The sequence below is a fragment of the Scyliorhinus canicula genome, chromosome 14 (assembly GCF_902713615.1).
Source record: "Scyliorhinus canicula chromosome 14, sScyCan1.1, whole genome shotgun sequence".
Taxonomy (NCBI): domain Eukaryota; kingdom Metazoa; phylum Chordata; class Chondrichthyes; order Carcharhiniformes; family Scyliorhinidae; genus Scyliorhinus; species Scyliorhinus canicula.
Window position 1 is genome coordinate 108,363,416 of NC_052159.1, and position 21,255 is coordinate 108,384,670.

General features: G+C 46.3%; 1 protein-coding gene across 7 annotated transcripts in view; it reads right to left on the bottom strand.

The window, feature by feature from the left end:
- Positions 1-3,405: 3,405 nt before the first annotated feature.
- The window catches only part of LOC119977306 (ETS-related transcription factor Elf-1-like), a 218,360-nt gene continuing 200,510 nt past the window's right edge, over positions 3,406-21,255 (bottom strand). For 4 of the 7 annotated variants that reach the window (XM_038818065.1, XM_038818068.1, XM_038818066.1 and 1 more), the window contains 2 exons: positions 7,775-8,287; positions 3,406-5,090 (listed from right to left, as the gene is read on the bottom strand). In XM_038818065.1, the coding sequence (XP_038673993.1) occupies positions 4,487-5,090; positions 7,775-8,287 (1,117 nt within the window). In that variant the 3' untranslated portion in view covers positions 3,406-4,486. The remainder of the gene's footprint in view (positions 5,091-7,774; positions 8,288-21,255) is intronic. The other 3 variants (XM_038818062.1, XM_038818064.1, XM_038818063.1) reach the window with 1 other exon arrangement.

Below are 21,255 nucleotides of genomic sequence, written 5' to 3' on the forward strand. Positions count from 1 at the left end.
CCCTCATTGCCCTTGAACTGAGTAGCTTGCTAGGTCATTTCAAAGGGTAGTTAAGAGTCAACCACGTTGCTGTCAGCCTGGAGTCACTTGTAGGCCAGACCAGGCAAGGATCACAGATTTCCTTCCCTGAAGGACCTTAATGAACCGGATGAGGTTTTTCTTACAACAATTGATGGTGGTTTCATGGTCATTAGTGGTAAAACAAGCTTATGTGCAAGATTAATTGAATTTGTGTCCCCTGAGCATTGGTTTGGGCTTTTGGATTACCAATCCATAACACCAATACCATCATTCTTAGTCTAGATTAACTGTAGTGCACAAATAATAACATGAACAAACCAGAGGATCAATCCAGTGATCTTCTCGCCTAGCGTTACATTAAGATGAAGGATTAATTTTGTCTTCTCTTCCTTTTCAGAAGATGCCCTGGCACAATTCCAGGTGTGCTAGTGACACAATGACCAAGAGTCACTTGTCTCTGCAGAGTAAATAGGCTGCTTGACCACAAAATTAAAGCTGAACCCTACCCTGTTCTCCCTCTTAGTCCATATGCATTCAATACCAGATAGCAACCAGGAGTAGAAATTCAGACTTACCCCTCCCGAAACCTAGGGCACCAATTTGAACTACGGTTCTTCTATTGCCCAGTTGAGATTACGCCAGCTTTATTTGTTTATGAATGCGTGTATTCCAGCATGGTCAGCATTAACCTCTTTCGTGGCCCTGTGAAAGTGGCGGTGGGTATCTCTCTCAAGAATATTTTAAGAAGTCTTACAACACCAGGTTAAAGTCCAACAGGTTTGTTTCGAACACGAGCTTTCGGAGCACTGCTCCTTCCTCAGGGGCTGAGGAAGGAGCAGTGCTCCGAAAGCTCATGTTCGAAACAAACCTGTTGGACTTTAACCTGGTGCTGTAAGACTTCTTACTGTGCCCATCCTAGTCCAACGCCGGCATCTCCACATCAAGAATATTTTAGTTCATGTGGTGTTAGCTCAGCCCACCCAGAGGATGGAGCTGAGGTTTTGTGGTTTATTTGCCTCAGCTCATATTGGATAAATTCATTAAGTCATCAGAAGAAGCTATAGGATTTTTCTATTCAGGTTATAAATCAGAAAACATATATGGCAAGCTCAAACACAAATGAGCACTATTTATATACAATGTTGAGAGACAGCCTGGGAATGCATTGAGCATGTGGAACTTTCCTTCAAAAAGGCCTTTGTACAAAATACACACATTCTTACTTCTTCTTTGTTCCAATGTCGTTCTCCTCTCAGGAAGCCTCAGGTACTGTCCTTCAGGCGCCAGCAGCTCTTGTGGTCGCTTGCTCACAAAATGGACATCCAAGTGTAAGGCTAAACATAGATAATCAATAGTCTATATGACCTACAAGAAATCACTACAGCATCAACTCTATTTGCATTGAATGACCACCCATGTACTTTTCTAGCTGGGATCACTGGACAGCCAACAGCACCCAAACACTATTTCTTCTCTTCTTTGCCCAGGGTCACAGACTAATTAGGGACAGATTCATCTGAATAATTCATAAATCAGTTATGGTTTAGTAGTGCAATACAATTCCCCCCCCCCATTCTTTCATGGAATGTGGTTGTCACTGGCTAGGCAAGCATTTATTCCTCATCCTTAGCTTCCCTGGAGAGGGTGGTTTTCCCGTTCTCTTGTCTAGGTATACCTACAGTACTGCCAGCAACAGAGTTCCAGAATTTTGATCCATTGGCAGTGAAGGAATGACGTTGCAGTTCCAAATCAGGGTGGGCGTGGAACCTGGAAGGGTACGTGCAGGTGGTGGTGTCTCCACCCATCTGCTGCCCTTGTACATCGAGGTGGTTGAGGTGAAGAGTTTGGAAGATGCTGTCGATGGAGGTTTGGCAAGTTGTTGCACTGCATCTTGTAAATGGTATAACTACCACTGGGTGTTGGTGGTGGAGGAAATGAATGTTAAAGGTGCTGGATTGTGGTGTCAATCAAGCGGGTTGCTTTGTCCTGGATGGTGTCAAGCTTTTTGAATGCTTTTGAGAGCCACACAGTCAGGCAAGTGGAGATATTTAATCACTTGTGTCTTTTAGATGGTAGACTGACTTTGGGGAGATGGGAGTGGAGTTACTCACTGCAGAATTCCCAGTCACTGACCTGCTCTTGTAGTCACAGCATTTAGGAGGCTCGTCCAGTTCTGAATCTAGTTAGGATGGTAATAGTTCTGGTGATGGTAATAGGGGCTGGTTTAGCTCACAAGGCTAAATCGCTGGCTTTTAAAGCAGACCAAGCAGGCCAGCAGCACGGTTCGATTCCCGTACCAGCCTCCCTGGACAGGCGCTGGAATGTGGCGACTAGGGGCTTTTCACAGTAACTTCATTGAAGCCTACTCGTGACAATAAGCGATTTTCATTTCATTTTCATACCTTTGAATGTCAGGGGAGGTAGTTAGATTCTCACTTGCTTGGCACCTGTGTGGCATGCGTGCAGAGTTGGAAATCAGAATGATTCAGCCTCGCGTCAGAGACTTAAGCCCTTCAGTTCAGTGCAGCAGGAGTGTTGCATTGTCAGTGGTGCTGTCTTTTGCTGAAATGTTATACCAAGGCCCCGTCTGCACTCTTGGGTGGATGCTCAGGGCATTACACCACTGTGTTCTGGCCAGTATTCCGCCCTTAATTAACATACACTAAAACAGATGATCAAGTCATTATTTGATTGCTGCTTTGTGAGATATCGCTATGCATTCCCTACGTGAAAAGTATTTAATTGGTTGTCGAGCAACTTATCCTAAGCTCATAAAAGGTAATATATAGGGCAGCACGGTGGTGCAGTGGGTTAGCCCTGCAGCCTCACGGCGCTGAGGTCCCAGGTTCGATCCCGGCTCTGGGTCAATGTCCGTGTGGAGTTTGCACATTCTCCCCGTGTTTGCGTGGGTTTCGCCCCCACAACCCAAAGATATGCAGGCTAGGTGGATTGGCCGCTAAATTGCCCCCTAATTAAAAAAAAATCAATTGGGTACTCTAAATTTCCCAAAAAAAGTGATTTATAAATGGAAGTTTTTCTTTCTTTATAGCACTGTTGATCCAGAAGTCATCTGACAAAAGATTACAGATCATATCTTAGACTTGATCTATATGGTTTAGCTGTACACAAGGCCCAATCATACTTTTATGCCCCAAAGAGCCTACATTTGATTTTAATCACTGCTTCACAGAAGTTATGCAATGGAAAGAAACATTCAGACAGCAGAAAATGCTCTTCAGAGTCGAAGCAAAGGAATAGAAAATGTGCTATATTACAGCAATGTATTGCTGAAAATTAATTGATACAACTTTAGATGGATTTACAATTAAATGGACATACAACAAATATTAGTTCACACACAAACTAAAAATACAAACACAGTAATATATAGCAACGAAAATGGTTTATTTTTTTACTTTTGAATTTTGAGATGCCAGTGGAAATGTCAGTGGTTTTATTAACTCAAAAACGATATAAAATGTACCTCAATTTTGTTTTTAAAAGCTGGCAATCAGAATTTTCAAATATTGTTTCAACCTCAAAAGTAGAACACATGTACATTATTTACAAAAGCAAAGAAAGAAAATGTCTTCTAATATTTACACTGTTGAGCCAAAGGCTTCCGCTGCTAATAAAGAGCCCTTGAATGATGAAATAAAAAAGCAGTAAGAACTTCGCTAACAAGTAAATGCTATTTCCTTCCATACCCATTTGGCTCCCAGTAAAGATTGTACACATTTACAATAGAGAGAAGATTGAAGGACACAATGAAACAACTTGAGTATTCTGATGCTTCAGCTTTCATTTTAAATACATCAGGTTAGTGAAAAATGATTTTGATTTCTTTATAGTTAAGTAAAAATGAAGCTTACTCATCAGCATCAAGGTGTGAAAACAGGGCTAACTTCTAGGTTTAATTGAAGTACTCATGAACTTTACTGATACAGTCTGCATTTACAAGGAGTAATGTTCAACACAAACCATTCCACCGTGAGCAACACAGAACTTCCATTTCATTTCATTTTTCATTTCATTGCAAAGGCTATATTGTGGCAATCCAGAATGGTTACAAACATACAATTACAGGTTGGCAGGAAAGATTATTGCTTAGGTGCAGGGTAGTGTGCCTTAAGGAAGTGTAAGGATTTTAACTTTTATCACTCCAAACTTCTCTAATAAGAAAATTATACAAAAGCAAATAGAAAACATCCAAAATAGCAAATGGTTCTCCTAAAATAATGTTTCTAACATCATCCGCCACTGGCAACATCTTCCTAGACCCCAACCAAGTTTAGTAGCACCTATTATTTGCAATCTTCTATTTACAACTTTAAACTAGACTTCGGTTAGATTGAATTGAAAGTACTTCAAGTAAACCATCCTGAAATTACATTTTTGAAGATCTAGTTTTTAAAAAAAAAAGTGGGATTGGGGATGAGGAAGAGAATAGGGAAACCCTGCAGAGTCATTGGATGTCCACTACCCTGTGCTCCCCAGCTCGGAATACCATGTGGCTGGGAAGCATGCCCGCATTCGTGAGCACAATTACATGGGACTGCTGGGTTCTACGCTCGCCTTGCTGGCTGGTTCCTGCAGCTTCTTCCCGCCACTCCTGCCTGGCCACAGCTTGTTTAGTCTCTGGTGCTTTTATCACAGATGTAAAGACTGTGCCTTGCGGTTGACTCACAGCCTGCTGGCTGGTAGCTGCGAAGGTCACGACCGGAGTAGCAGCACTTACTGCAGCAGGTGACGACATAGCTTGTGTTCCATTATTTAGTACCTTTGGACTGGTCGGAAGAACTTGCTGATCGCTGGTACCATGGACAGCATGAGATGTTGGCGTAACTATCTCAGCAGAGAGCGAAGACCTGTGCAAAGCAACATTTTCTTTCAGCACAGTTACTGGATGGGAAGATGGAATTGTTTGGAAAATAAACTTTGGAGAGGACATTGCTAAATCAGTGCTTGTGATCACAGTTGTTAGGGGGACAGTTTGTAGCGTGACAGTACCAACCCGCTGAGTTCCTGGCGACACAACCACTGGGACCTGTGACGATACCTTTATAGTTCTGGGGAAAGAGCAAATTCAGCAGATTAGATTCAGTGCATTATGCAACAGTTCTTCTCTGTCCTACAAATGAGCGCAGCTATATTCTCCTGTTGATTTTCCAAAAAAAAACTCTGGACCCAAGTCATCTTATGCCATCAGATAGCTCAGTGACTAGAGACAGCCTTTGACATGTTACTGAATTCGGATAAGAAATAACTCAGGTTTTACCCTGATCTGTGCTGCTGCTCGATCCCAACCAATGCAGTTACAACACAGCAATTAGCCCGTTATGCCTCGGGGCTTGGCCTAATCAGCTAGGCTTTCTTGTTACTATTCTCTGATTCCTGTGAAAAATGTGTTTGTGCAGACACTTGAGTACAGGCTGGACCTAGTTGCAGCCCATCAAACCAGATAACCCGCCGACATCCACTCCTGGGTCACGCCAATGTCATTGCATGTTTCTAAGAATTGGTGGGGGGAATAAGGAAACATTACAATAATTCCTAATAGATAGTAGCATTAACACTTCAGAAATACACAAACCTACAAAAACAAAGTTCGAATTCAAAGATAAATGGGGACAAAAACTGGCTTTTGATGACATTCAAAGAATCCAGTAATACAAACAACACTCTTTGTAAATGCAATCAATCAGTTATGATCCAGACATCTTTCAGAGATTCTGGTTTTCTGAGTTCAACCTAGTCTGGAAATCAATTAGTGTGTATGAGTTTGAAGTATTAGATAGCACCACCAACATAGGCAGGGACAGTGGGCCAATCACCCCCTCAAACCTGTTCTACCAGACAAATACGTCAGCATTTGCTTGCCTTTGCTCCATATGTCATAATACCCTTGCATAAGAATCTACCCTTCTCAGTTTTGAAACGCCAATTGTCCTAGAGTCCATGGTATTTCCGAGAGAGCAATTGTGAGAGAGAGATTGTGCGTGAGAGAGAAAGAGATTGTGTGTGAGAGAGAGAGATTGTGTGCGAGTGAGAGAGATTGTGAGAGAGATTGTGAGCGAGGGCACACGCCCGTACGCGAGAGAGAGCCAGCGAGAGAGAGCACGCGCGAGATTGTGAGCGAGCGCGAGATTGTGAGCGAGCGCGAGATTGTGAGCGAGCGCGAGATTGTGAGCGAGCGCGAGATTGTGAGCGAGCGCGAGATTGTGAGCGAGCGCGAGATTGTGAGCGAGCGCGAGATTGTGAGCGAGCGCGAGATTGTGAGCGAGCGCGAGATTGTGAGCGAGCGCGAGATTGTGAGCGAGCGCGAGATTGTGAGCGAGCGCGAGATTGTGAGCGAGCGCGAGATTGAGAGAGAGCGCGAGATTGTGAGAGCGCTCGAGATTGTGAGAGCGCGCGAGATTGTGAGAGCGCGCGAGACTGTGAGAGCGCGCGAGACTGTGAGAGCGCGCGAGACTGTGAGAGCGCGCGAGATTGTGAGAGCGCGAGGTTGTGAGAGCGCGAGGTTGTGAGAGCGCGAGGTTGTGAGAGCGCGAGGTTGTGAGAGCGCGAGGTTGTGAGAGCGCGAGGTTGTGAGAGCGCGAGGTTGTGAGAGAGCGAGATTGTGAGAGAGCGCGAGATTGTGAGAGCGCGAGATTGTGAGAGCGCGAGATTGTGAGAGCGCGAGATTGTGAGAGCGCGAGATTGTGAAAGCGCGAGATTGTGAGAGCGCGAGATTGAGAGAGAGCGAGATTGAGAGAGAGCGAGATTGAGAGAGAGCGAGATTGTGAGAGAGCGAGATGGTGAGAGAGCGAGATGGTGAGAGAGCGAGATGGTGAGAGAGTGAGAAAAGAGATTTCCAAAAGAGATTTGTGTGGAAAGAGAGATACATAATTTCTCTAAATGAAAAGCAGATGCTGGAAAGCTGAAATAAAACAGAATATGCTGGAAATACACAGCAGATTAGGCAGCATCTGTGGAGCGAGAAACATTTCAGGTCGATGACCATTCATCAGAACTAGGAAAAATTTGAGATGTAATAGGTTTTGAGCAGGGGTGGGTGGGGCAAAGACATAAGGAGAGAGGAGAGATTAAATGACAGGGCCAAAAGGAGTCGTGATGGGGCAAGAAAAGGAAGAAACAAAGAATGCCAAGTGAAAACGAAGAATTTAAGGTCTGAAATTGTTCAACTCTACCTTGAGCTTTTATTGCTTTATACATACTTTCTCGCCTGGATGTTCTGGCTCTAAATTTAAGTTTCTTCCCCTTAGAACATAGAACATAGAACAGTACAGCACAGAACAGGCCCTTCGGCCCTCAATGTTGTGCCGAGCCATGATCACCCTACTCAAACCCACGTATCCACCCTATACCCGTAACCCAACAACCCCCCCTTAACCTTACTTTTATTAGGACACTACGGGCAATTTAGCATGGCCAATCCACCTAACCCGCACATCTTTGGACTGTGGGAGGAAACCGGAGCACCCGGAGGAAACCCACGCACACAGGGGGAGGACGTGCAAACTCCACACAGACAGTGACCCAGCCGGGAATCGAACCTGGGACCCTGGAGCTGTGAAGCATTTATGCTAACCACCATGCTACCCTGCTGCCCTTGTTCATAATTGATCCTACCAGAGGGAATTATTCCTTTGTGTCAACGTTATTGATGGATTTATTATTTTACTGACTCAAGAAATGGTCTGCAACCTTTTATTCTCTTTAGAAACTCGTTCACACAATGGTTTGGTTTTACCTCACGGACGGTGTTGTCGTGGAGACTGGTTCATTTCTGGTGATGACCTTTTGCTCTTTGTGAAGAGGTGGAGCTGACTGCACGAGCTGTACAGTCCTCAGAACGCTAGTTTGCTGCATCGTTTGAGCGGTCTGCACACCTTTCATTACTTCTGGTGGGAGTAGGTGCATGGACTGCTGCACAGTCTGCCCAACTGTTGTCTTCAGGGAGCTGACCACAGTAGTGGGCTGAAGCAAGACTTTCTTGATGTTTGGCATCAGACGTGAAATAACCTTGGGCTGCTGGGTTTGGATACTGCTCATCACTACCGATTGTGGGACAGTTGCAGGCGAACGGGCTGCTGAAGCTGCAGGAAGCATATAGGCTGCAAGGTTAGGAGGATTCTCCTGGGTTACCGAACTGGAGCTGGGGTCACCATCATCAATTGTCACGAGATTCTTGGGCATCTCCTTGAACTGATACACTAAACGCTGACCCTCCACCTTGGCAAGGATTCCTCTTTGGTAATAGTACCTGCAGATGAAAGAATAGGATCATTCAAATTTGGGAAAATAAATATACAAATATACCACTTAGAATCAGAATTTCTAAAAACTTTAGACTAAATAAAGTCATGCAGAAAATCCTTGCACCATAGTACATCACAATCAATGTAAAACAAAAATCCATCATATACATAACAAAAATCACATTGAACTGGGAAAATGTCAAAATCCTCAAATTCTGACCTATTCCTATAAACCACCCTTGTGCACAAAACAAATGCTGCCCTCCAGTTTACACATAGCATAGATGGAGGCCATATAGCGCTCTGCCAGCTCTATGTAAAACTCACCTGGTCCCACTCACCCGCCCCTTTCCCCATGGACCTTCAAATGTTTTCTCGGATAATCATCCACTTCTCTTTAGAAAACCAGGTTGAATCTGCTTTCATCACACTCGCAGGTGTTGCATCCTCAATCTCAATCCCTCAATATGTTTTAAAAGATTTTCTTCTCGTTGCCTTTGCTTATTTGCCAATCGGCATGAATCTGTGTCCTCTGGTTCTGAACTCTTCGCCTGGAACAGTTTCTCCTCATGTACTCTGTCCAGACCCCTCCTGCTTTTGAGCACCTCTACTGAATCTCCTCTATAATGGAGATCAACATAAACTTCGCCAATCCATCCACAGAACTCCATTCCTGTAAATATTTTCCGCACCCTCTCTAAAGCGTTCATATCCTTCCTGCAGTATGGTGCCCTGAACTGGACACAATCTTGCAGTTGAGGTCAATATAGGGTTTTGTAAAACAATTCTTGAACTGTTGGGGGAGGGGTTTAAATTAATTTGGCATGGGGGATGGGTTATGCAGTGGAGGTAGAGGAGGGATGATGTACAGCCAAATATAGAAGAATCTCCAGGCCTAGATGAGATGTATCTCAGCTGCTGTGGGAGGCAAGGGAAGGGATTGCAGAGGCTCTGACAATTTCTCTGTTCAAAGGAAAGGTTCCAGAGGAATGGAAGACAGCTAATGGAGTACCCATTATTCAAGGAGGGTGGTAGGGATCAACCTGGAAATTATAGGCCAGTGAGTCTAACTTCAGTGGTAGGGAAACTATTGGAAAAATTCTGAGGGGCAGAACTAATCGTCACTTGTGTCACATAAAAATATTTTTATCCAAACAAAAGTTTCATTATTATGAACAAAACAATACAAAAAATCCCAACCCCATATTATTCCTTCAGTGCACCCACCCAGTCCCCCAATCCCCCTTCATAAAGTAAACAAAACCTTAATCAAACTAGAAAGGCAAACACCACCCCCCTGCCCCCTCCAACTGCTGACAGTAACCAGTTTCCTGAATAAGGAGATGAAGGGCTTCCACCGATCACCTCATGGTATACTTCTCGAGTTGCAAAAATTCCACCAGGTCCCCCAACCAAGTCAAGGCCTTAGGCGGCACCGGAGACCTCCACCCAAGCAGAACTCGCCTCTTAAGTTATTAGCGAAGCGAAGGCTGGGACATCTGCCCTCGGCCCCGTTCGCAGCACTGGCGAGCTCGATACTCTAGAATGTCCACAACAGGCACGGCTCCAGTTGAACACCCAAAATCCCTGACATTGTATCAAAAAAGGAGACCCAGAAACTAATAAGCTTGGGGTTAGACCAAAACATGCGCATGTGATTCGCTGACCCCCCCCTAAAACATGGTTCACACCTATCCTCCACCCCCCTAGAAGAATCCACTCATACATGCCCTAGTCAGGTGCACCCCATGCACCACCTTGAACTGGATCAGGCTTATGTGGATGTGAAGTTGACCCTGTGAAGAACCTCACTGCACCACCCAAGACCAAACTCTTTTACCTCCTCCACCGGTGCCTGCTCCGTCGCCAGCATCTGCCCATAGACCTCCAAAATCCTACCCTCCCCTAACTCGACCATGGACAGGTCCCTGTACACAAGCGAGGGCAATGGCACCAGAGGAAATTAAGACAGCTCCTTGTGTAAAACAAATGTGCACCTGACAGTGTCTGAATACATACCCTCTTGGAAGCCTAAACTTCTCTAACAATTCGTCTAGGCCGGCTAAACCTCTCCAACCCTTCCCTCTCCGTGCTCTAAACGACAAATCCATGTCAGACAGCACAAACCTGTAGTTCCTGCAAATCAGAGCCAACAGCGACATGGAACCCAGTTTAAAATGCTGCCTAAACTGATACTAAATCCTCAAAGTGGCTACCACCACCAGGCTCAAGGAGAATCTACCAGGGGAACAAAGGGAGTGGTGCTGTAACCAGGGCCCTCGGACTTGACCCTCGGCACGGAACCTCTCTATCTGTCCCCATACAGAGTGCAGATCCTCAAATCCCCTGCAACTTTCCCAGTAACAGCATAACAGATAAGGTAATGATCACCACTACCCTACAAAAGAAAGCCTTGGGAAGTAAGACTGGGAGACACTGGAACAAAAACTAAACCTTGGATGAATAATTATCTTCACTGTCTTGTACCCTTCCCACTAAGGTCAGAGGGAGGGCATCCCATCTTTTCAAATCAGCCTTCCCCCATCCACCAGACTGGAAGTTAGGTTTATGGAGCGTGGCATCAAGATACCGGAAGCTAGTCTTCGCTGGACGAAATGGCTTCCCCAGAACAGCTCCCCTTCCTGAAGATTTCACCGGGAAAAAAATCACTTGAGCCGAAATTTAGCTTGTACCCCGAAAAGGAGCTAAACCTCTTGAGCAGCTCCATTATCTCCCCCATATTGGACAGAGGGTGCGTAATATATGTGCTGTTAGGTGAATGGGACATTCTGAATTGCTGTTAAGTGAATTGGACATTCTGAATTCTCCCTCAGTGTAACCGAACAGGCGCCGTAGTGTGGCGATGAGGGGATTTTCACAGTAACTTCATTGCAGTGTTAATGCAAACCTACTTGTGACACTAATAAAGATTATATATGAAAATGAAATGAAAATCGCTCATTGTCACAAGTAGGCTTCAAATGAAGTTACTGTGAAAAGCCCCTAGTCGCCACATTCCAGCGCCTGTTCGGGGAGGCTGATACGGGAATCGAAACGTGCTGCTGGCCTGCCCTGATCTGCTTTCAAAGCCAGCAATTTAGCCCTGTGCTAAACAGCCCGTGAGTATAGTAGCCCGTGTATAGTAACAGATTGTCCGCAAACAAGGACATCCTATTCTCCCTCCCCCACTCTCTATCCCCTGATCCCTGCAGAACACCACTTGCTACAGATCTCCATTCTGAAAAACACCCTTCCACTGCTACTCTCTGTGTTCTATAACCAAGCCAGTTGTGTATCCATTTAGCCAGCCCATCCCAAATTCCATGTGATTTTAGCTTTTGCACCAGTCTGCCATGTGGGACCTTGTCAAATGCCTTACTAAAGTCCATTTAAACTACATCCACAACCCTTCCCTAATCAACCTTCTTTGTCACCTCTTCAAAAAACGCAATCAAGCTGGTGAGACATGACCTTCCCCATAGAAAACCATGCTGCCTGTCACTAACTAGTCCATTTTCCTCAAATGTGCATATATCCTGTTTCTCTTCCCCGCCACTGATATCAGGCTCACCGGTCTACAATTTGCTGGACTATCCCTACTTCCTGTCTTAAACAAGGAAACAACACTGGCTATTTTCCAGTCCTCTCGAACCTTGACTGTGGTCAAAGAGGATTTGAAGATATCGGTTAGGGCCCCAGCTATTTCTCCCCATGCCTCCCGCAGTAACCTGGGATAGATCCCATCTGGCCCCGCGGACATGTCTAGCTTAATGCCATTTAGGATACTTAACACTTCCTCCTTTGATATATTGACGTTCACAAGATCGTTCACACATATATCCCTGACCACAACATCCATCTTTGGCGAATGTCGATACAAAGTACTCATTAAGGATTTCACCCACTTCCTGTGGTTCCACGCACTACTTCTCTCCATTGTCTTGAGTGGACCTACTCTTTTTCTCGCTACCCTCTTGCTCCTAATATATGCATAAAAAGCCTTGGGATTCTACAGGACCATGTTTGCTAAGGACATTTGATGGCCCCTTTTAGTCCTCCTAATTCCATGTTTAAGTTCCTTCCTACTTTCACTGCACTCCTCAAGGGCTTTGTCAGTTTTTAGATGCCTTGACCTAACATATACTTCCTTTTTCCTTAGCTTACAATTTCCCTCGTCATCCATGGTTCCTGAATCCTGCCGTTTCTATCCTTCATTTTTCAGGGACATGTCTGTCCTGCACTTCAATCAACAGGCCTTTAAAAGTCTCCCACATGCCAGATATAGATTTGTCCTCAAATAGCCACTCCCAATTTACATTCCCCAGTTCCTGTCGAATTTGGATATAATTGGCCCTCGCCCAATTAAGGACCGTCACCCACAGGCCACTCTTCTCCTTATCCATGGCTATTCAAAATCTTATGGAATTATGGTTGCTAAGCCCAAAATGCATTCTCTCTGAAACATCAATCACCTGGCCTGGCTCATTCCCCAACACCAAGTTCAGTATGGCCCCCTCCCTGGTTGGATCGTCAACATACTGTTTCAAAAAGCCCTTCTGTTTTTTGTAGTAAATATAAATGAATTGGAGGAAAACGTGGGTGGTCCGATTGGTAAGTTTTCGGAAGACACGAAGATTGGCGGAATTGCTGATAGCGCCAAGGATTGTCAGAGGATACAACAGGATATAGATAGATTGGATACTTGAGCACAGAAATGGCAGATAGAGTTTGATCCAGACAAATGTGGGGTGATGGAGTTTGGAGGATCAAATCTAGGTATGAATTATACTGTGAATGGCAGAACCCTTAGGAATGTTAACATACAGAGGGATCTGGGCGTGCAAGTCCACAGTTCCCTAAAAATGGCAACACAGGTGACCAAGGTGATTAAGGCGGCATGTGGCATGCTTGCCTTCATCAGACAGGGCATCGAGTACAGGAGTTGGGAAATCATGTTGCAGCTATGCAAAACCTTGGTTAGGCCGCATTTGGAGTATTGTGTCAGTTCTGGTCACCACATTTATCAGAAGCTTTAGAGAGAGTGCAAAGAAGGTTAACCAGAATGCTGCCTGGTCTCAAGGGTGTTGGCTAAGAGGAAATATTGAATAGACTAGATTGTTTTCACTGGAAAGACGAAGGCTGAGGGGAGACCACATAGAGGTCTAAATAATTATGAGATGCATAGATGGAGTGGATAGTCAGAGGCTTTTCCAAGGGTGGAAGTGCCAATTACAATGGGGCACAGGTTCAAGGTGAGAAGGGGAAAAGTTTAAGGGAGTTGTGCGGGGTACGTTTTCCACGCAGAGAGTGGTGGGCACTGCCAGATGATGTGGTGGAAGCAGGCACATGAGAAACATTTAAGAGGCATCTGGATGAGTACATGAATAGGGAGGAAATAAAGGAATACAGACCGAGTAAGAGAAGAACGTTTTTTTTATAGTTAGGGCATCATGATCAGCACAGGCTTGGAGGGCTGAAGGGCCTGTTCTGTGCTGTACCTTTCTTTGTTCTTCTGGTAGATTATCTCTATGCAATGGCCAGCGACTCGATTGCTAAGACAAACAAAAGCAGAGACAATGGGCACCCCTGTCGTGTATCCTGTTCAATTCGAAATAACCTGAGTTCAGGGCATTAGTACGTACACTCGCAGTGGGGGCCCTGAACAAAGTCTAACCCATGAAATACATTTCTGTCCAAAGCCAAACTGTCCCAGGATGTCAATGCTATTGTAACACCTTCTCCACCTCCATCGAAATAATCACCTCTGGCTCGGTCGATGGCGACAACACAACATTTAACAATCGCCTAAGCTGGTCCTCAACAAATCCAGTCTGCTCCACTGAAATCACACCTGGTAGGCAGGGCTTCAAACACATTGGCAACACCTTAGCGTCAGCGTTTAACAACAAAATAGGGCAATATGACCAACTTTCCATGGGATCCTTGTCCTTTTTCAGAATTAAGGATATCGGGGCAGCAGGGTAGCATGGTGGTTAGCATAAATGCTTCACAGCTCCAGGGTCCCAGGTTCGATTCCCGGCTGGGTCACTGTCTGTGTGGAGTCTGCATATCCTCCCCCTGTGTGCGTGGGTTTCCTCCGGGTGCTCCGGTTTCCTCCCACAGTCCAAAGATGTGCGGGTTAGGTGGATTAGCCATGCTAAATTGCCCATAGTGTCCTAATTAAAGTAAGGTTAAGGGGGGGTTGTTGGGTTACGGGTATAGGGTGGATACGTGGGTTTGAGTAGGGTGATCATGGCTCGGCACAACATTGAGGGCCGAAGGGCCTGTTCTGTGCTGTACTGTTCTATGTTCTGTGACAGCATGTCCAGCAACACCAACTCTTCTTCTCTCCCCCCCACCCCCCCCGAAACACTGAATCATTAAACATATCCAGCAGATGTGGGACCAACTGACCAGCAAACTGTTTATAAACTTCAATGGGGAACCCATCTGGACCCTGTGCTTTGCTTGTCTGACCGAATACAACTTATGATCTTCTTCAGCCCTTTCGGTGTCTCCAACTTCTTCTGTTCCATCTCTGGGAAGGTCAACCCATCCAAAAATGGACTCATTGAACAACCCTTCTCTGGGGGCTCGGACCTGCACACCCCATGGTAGAATGCCGCAAACAGCTCATTAACCTTCTCAGGGACAGATACTACGCCACCCCCCAAGTCCCTGACCTGCATTATCTCCTGGGGAGGCTGCATTCCACCTCAGCTGATGAGCAAACAAATGACTTCTCCCCAAGTCCCCTTCGAGCGACTCAGCAGGGCCACTGCTTTACCCGTTGACAACAACTCAAAATCCATTTGCAATTTCTTTCCATCCGCCAATAATTATTGGAAATTGAGAGAGGTGGAAACTCAGCAAGACCTTGGTGTCCTCGTGCATCAGTCGCTGAAAGTAAGCGCGCAGGTATAGCAGACAGTAAAGAAGGCAAATGGTATGTTGGCTTTCATAACAAGAGGCTTTGAGTATAGGGATAGAGATGCTTTACTGCAATTGTATAGGGCATTGGTGAGGTCACACCTGGAGTATTGTGCGCAATTCTGGTGTCCTTATCTGAGGAAGGATGTTCTTGCTGTGGAGGGAGTGCAGCGAAGGTTTACCAGGCTGATTCCTGGGATGGCGGGACTGTCATAGGAGGAGAGACTAAATTGGTTAGGATTATATGTACTGGAATTTAGAAGAGTGGTGGTGAATCGGTGGAATTCACTACCACAGAAAGTAGTTGAGGACAAAGCATTGTGTAATTTCAAGAAGGAATTAAATACAGCTCTTGGGGCTAAGGGGATCAAGGGATATGGGGGAGGTGGGATCAAGGTGTTGAACTTGATGATTCCTTGCCCAACGTATCTGCTTTGTGCTATTTTTACTGTACATTACTTGAACTAGGGGGTCTTATTCCATTAAACTAATTTATTTCAAAGAAATCGACCATAAACCGGGCAGAAAGAGCCAAAAACCAAGTGCTCTGGCGGGAGCCACGTGTATGCAACTGCTCACCACATAGCCGACACCGGAAGTCAGCATGGTTTTATCTAAGGGAGATCATGTTTTATAAATTTGATTGAATTTTTTGAGGTGACGACTAGGTGTGGAGATGAGGGTAATGCAGTTGACGTAGTCTACGTGGACTTAAGTAAGGCTTTTGGCAAGGTCTCACATGAAGGCATGGGCAATTCAGGGAAATTTGGAAAATTGCTGCAAAATTGGCTTAGTAGCAGGAGGCAGAAGGTGATGGCCGAAAGTTGTTTTTTGTGTCTGGATGAGTGTGTTCAGGTGTGTACCACAGATATCGGTGCTGGGTCCCTTGCTGTTTGTAGTGTGCATTAATGTTCTGCCATGAATGTAGTGGCTATGTTCAGTGAGTTTGCAGATGCCACAAAAACAGTGAACTGACACAAAAATCGGTATGGTAAATAGTGAGGAGGAGCTGATAGATGGGAACACCAGTGGCAAATGGAATTTAATGCTGAAAAGTGTGAGGTAATGCTTTTTGAGAGGACCAACAAGGCAAGGGAATATACAATGAATGGCAGGACCTAGAAAGTACAGAGGGCCTGAGGGGCCTTAGTGTGCATGTCCATAAATCCCTGAAGACAGCGGACAGGTAGATTAGGTTGATAAGATGGCACACGGGATATATGCCTATATTAGCTGGAGCTAAGGCATTGACGGAACCATCAATTCACCAGACATGTGTTTCCGATATGAATCTAGGCTTTAATCGACTTACTTCAGAGCCAGCCTGTTACCCGTTGATGAACTCTTAGTGAACTCAGGCTGACTCTGGACAAGGGTATTTATACAGCTGCACTAGGGGGCGGAGCCAAGGGTGGAGCCCAGTACAAGTTCCTGAGTACTCCCAGAGCTACTTCCCCTAGTGGTAGGATAGCGCTACTGCGCTTACAAAGACAGTGTGAATTATCATATATATATTACATTCACCACAGGCATAGAATATAAGAGCAGGGAGGTTATGAGGCAGCTGGATAAAAACGCTGGTTAAGCCACGGCTGGAGTACATTGCGCAGTTCTGGTAATCACATGATAGGAAGGAAGTGATTGCACTGGAGAGGGTGCAGTGATTCACCAGGATGTTGCCTGGGTTTGAGCATTACAGCTACAAAGAGAGACTGGATGGACTGCGGTTGTTTGTCTTAGAGCAGAGACGGTTGAAGGAGGGCCTTGATTGAAGTGTACAAAATTATGAGGGGCATAGATAGGGTGGATAAGGAGGAACATTTCCCCTTAGGAGAGAAGTTAATAACCAGAAGGCATAGTTTTTAAGGTAAGGGGCAGGAGGTTTAGAGTGAATTTGAGGAAAAACCTTTTCACCTAGAAGTTGGAAACCGAAACTCTGCCTGAAAGGGTGGGAGAGGCAGGAACCCTCATAATAATTAAGAAATATTTAGATAATCCCCTGAAATGCCATAGCGTACAGGCTATGGACCAAGTGCTGAAAAATGGGATTAGAGTAGATAGGTGCTGATAGCTGCCGTGGACATGATGGGCTAAAGGGCCTCTTTCTGCGCTGTAAAGACTATGGGCATGATACAGTGGGCAAAAGGCCGCTTTTGGGCGCATTTGGCAGGTTGTTTCTCGGTGACTGCAGCACCATGAATCACCCCACTATTTAACGGCACTTTGCGTTTTTTTTGGCCTTGGGGAGTTTGTCTCCAATGAGGCCATACTTAGCCAGATTTCCTGCTGGCGAGCTGATCATAGAATCAAAATCCCGACAGTGCAGAAGGAGGCCATTTGGCCCATTTGGTCTGCACCGTCTCTCGAATGAGCACTGTACCCATGTCTACTCCACCGTCCACCCCACCCTATCCCCGTAACCTCATAACCTAACTGGCACATTCATGGACACCTAGGGGCAATTTATTATGGCCAATCCACTTAACCCGCATTTCTTTGGAGTGTGGTTGGAAACCAAAGTACCCAGAGGAAACCCACGCAGACATGTGCAAACCCCACACAAACAGTCACCCAAAGCCAGAATTGAATCCAGTTTCCTTGCGTTGAGGCAGCAGGGCTAACCACTGTGCCAGCCAGGGGCTGATCTTGGGGCTGTTCACAGATCGAAGCTCCATTTTGGACGACAGCCCTGAACACCCCCCCCCCCCCCCCCTCCCAACCACCCCTCCCTTCATCTAGACCCCTCCCCTCACCCCCCCAAAGCTCTTTAGCTCCCTGGAACCACCCTCGCCTCCAATTGGCCAACCCCCCAGACTCCGAGCCCTAACCCTATCAGTGCCAACCTGGGAACCTTGACATAGGCACCCTGGCACTTCCAGGGTGGCACTGCCAAGGTGCCCAGGTGCAAGGGGATTGCCAGGATACCAGCCTGCACTGTCCCCAACCACTCAGGGTCTGTAATGCCCCCCCCCCCCCCTCCAAGTTGTCGTTACACCTGGTTCACGTTTGTGAAGAACAGTGTTAAACACCGCTCTAGCGAGGTCTCGCAGGCACATCCGTCGACTTCTGGGCACCGGGTAATCTGGTGTCCGGGTATCCAAATTAGTCTAATAGCTCATTTAAATATGCAGATCTGGATCTTGCTCAGCAAGGATGAGACTTGGGGCTCTCCCGGTATTCACCCGGTGAGCCCGGATCTGTGCCGGGTGCAGCGCGATCGCTAAACTGCACCCGATGACTCTACAGTGCAGAAGGAGGCCATTCGGCCCAGCGAGCCTGCACCGGCCCTTGGAAAGAGCACCCGACTTAAATCCACACCTCCACCCTATCCCCGTAATCCCAACCGATTTTTTTTTGGACACTAAGGTCAATTTGGCATTGCCAATCCATCTAACCTGCACATCTTTGGACTGTGGGAAGAAACCGGAGCACCCGGAGGAAACCCACGCAGACATGGGGAGAACCTGCAGACTCCGCACAGACAGTTACCCAAGCTGGGAATCGAACCTGGGACCCTGGAGCTGTGAAGCAATGGGGCTAATCACTGTGCTACCATGCTGCCCTGCCACAACGATTTGTGCACATATGCTCCCAGGTTCATCAGCTCCTGCACTCGTTAGAATTGTTTTTAAAAAAAAAAACGCATTTCATTCAAAATTGTATCAAAGTAGGTTACAGCAAATAAACACCCCAGGAAACATTCTTCCCAACAATCAACTATACAGTTTGTACAGATTTTTCTCCTTTTTCACCCCCCCCTCCCCATCACCCACTCCCCCATGACAAACAGCTCCTCAAACACGGTCACAAACCTACCCCACCTTTTCTCAAACTCCCCTGCTGAGCCCCTTAACTCATTCTTTATCTTCTCTAACCGCAGGAAGTCATACAGGTCACCCAACCATGCTGCTACCCCCGGTGGTGATGCCGACCGCCACTCCAGCAAAATTAGTCGCTGTGCAATCAGAGGAACGAAGGCTATGACATCGGCCTTACTCCTCTCCATGATCCGGCTTCACTGAAACCCCAAATATCGCCACCAAAGGGTCCGGGTCCACTCCCTCCTCCACTATCCTGGCTAAGACCGCGAACACTCACGCCAAGAATCTTCCCAATTTTTCACAATCCCAAAACATGTGCGCATGATTCGCTGGCCCCCACCCACACTCATCTGCTACCCCCTGAAAGAACCCACTCATTCTCGCCTGAGTCATATGCACCCTGTGCACCACCTTAAACTGTATCAGGCTCATCCTTGCACAAGAGGAGGTCCTGTTTACCCTTCGCAGTGCCTCACTCCATACTCCCCAATTGATCTCCATTCACAACTCTGCTTCCCATTTTTCCTTGATCTTCACCACCCACTCACCTCCCTGCTCCCCCAGCCACTTATATATATCCCCAATTCTTCCCTCCCCTTCCACATCGGAAGCAACAGTCGCTCCAGGAGGGTGTATCCCACCAATCTAGGGAATCCCTTCCAGACCTTTCGTGCAAGTCCCTAACCTGTAGATACCTGAACTCACTACTCCTCGGCAGTTCTACCCATTCCCTTTGCTCCTCCAGACTGGCGAACCCTTCCTCCAAATACAAATCCCTCACCTTGACCAGCCCCACTTCCCTCCACCTCCTGTATACACTATCCACCCCACCCGGCTCAAACCCATGATTCTCGCACAGCGGCATTAGCACCGACATCCCTTCCACCCTAAAATGCCTCCTCAGCTGATTCCATATCTTCACCGTGGACTGCATCACTGGGCTCCCTGAATACCTACTCGGAGCCATTGGCAATGCTGCCGTCACCAGACCCCTTACAAGATTCCACCTCCATCCTAACCCTGTACCCATTCTCCTTTCCACCACCGCCGCACCTTGTCACATTCGCCGCCCAATAATAATGAAGCAAGTTTGAACGCCAACCCCCCCCCCCCCCTCTGCTGCCTCCCCCCCCCCTTTGCTGCCTCTGTAGCAGGGTCCTCCCCACCCCGGCACCTTCCCCGCCCATACTAAGTCAGATGATTGTGCCCACTTTCCGAAAAAAGGCCTTTGGTATAAAGAGCCTGAAAGATAAACAACCCTTGTTAGAATTGTATCCTTTGTTTTACATTGCCCCCTCCTCATCCTCCCCACCAAAGTGATTCACTTCACATTTCTCTGCATTTAATGGCATCTGGATGAAATTGTGGTCTGGATACACAAGGCTTAGTCATTAATATAGATTAAGAAAAACAGGATCCTTGTAATGTCCCTTATGTCAGTGTTCTTCAAGGTCGGGGCGCGACCCGCGGGTGGGTCGCAGGCGGGTGTCGGGAGGGTCGCGGAGCCGTTGTCTGCGGCGCTCCCGATCACGCAAATCCCCGTGCAGCAGCCGACTTTTCATAACAGCGACTGCAAGCAGCCGTGAACATGCTAAAAAATTGGCCGCATTGCGCAAGCACGCACGATAATCGGCGCACATGCGCAGTGCAGCCGCTATATTTTTAAACGGTTGCAGCTTTTTGTTTTACAAGTTCTTTAGTGGTTTTTATTCATTTATTTTACTCATTTAATTTTAATTTTTTTCATTTATTTTCATTTTTGTTTTACAATTTGGAGGGTGTTTATTCATTTTTTTCATTCATTTTATTATTTTTTTTTTTTTACAAGGTCGGAGTGGGTTTTATTTGATAAAACTGTACAGGAAAAAAATTCAGAACTTTGGACAGATGGAGACTCCCTACTTTCCGACATCGGAAGGCTTCACCTTCATCCAACAGGTTCCAATGGAGGAGCGTGTACGAGGGCCAAAGGGACTCAAAACCATTTCCTCAATTTCTGTCAGCAGCAAACAAGATAAGAGAAAATGGTGGGTCGCACAGGTCGGCCGGCGTGGGTCACGAAGGTCGGCCGGGTTGGGTCCCGAAGTTTGGCCGGTTGGTAAAAATGGGTACCCAGAAAAAAAGTTTGAAGAACACTGCCTTACGTAACCTCACTATAAACCTCCCTCCAACCGGCAAAAAAATAATTCACTTCAGCTTTGTTTCCTGTCACTCTGCCAACT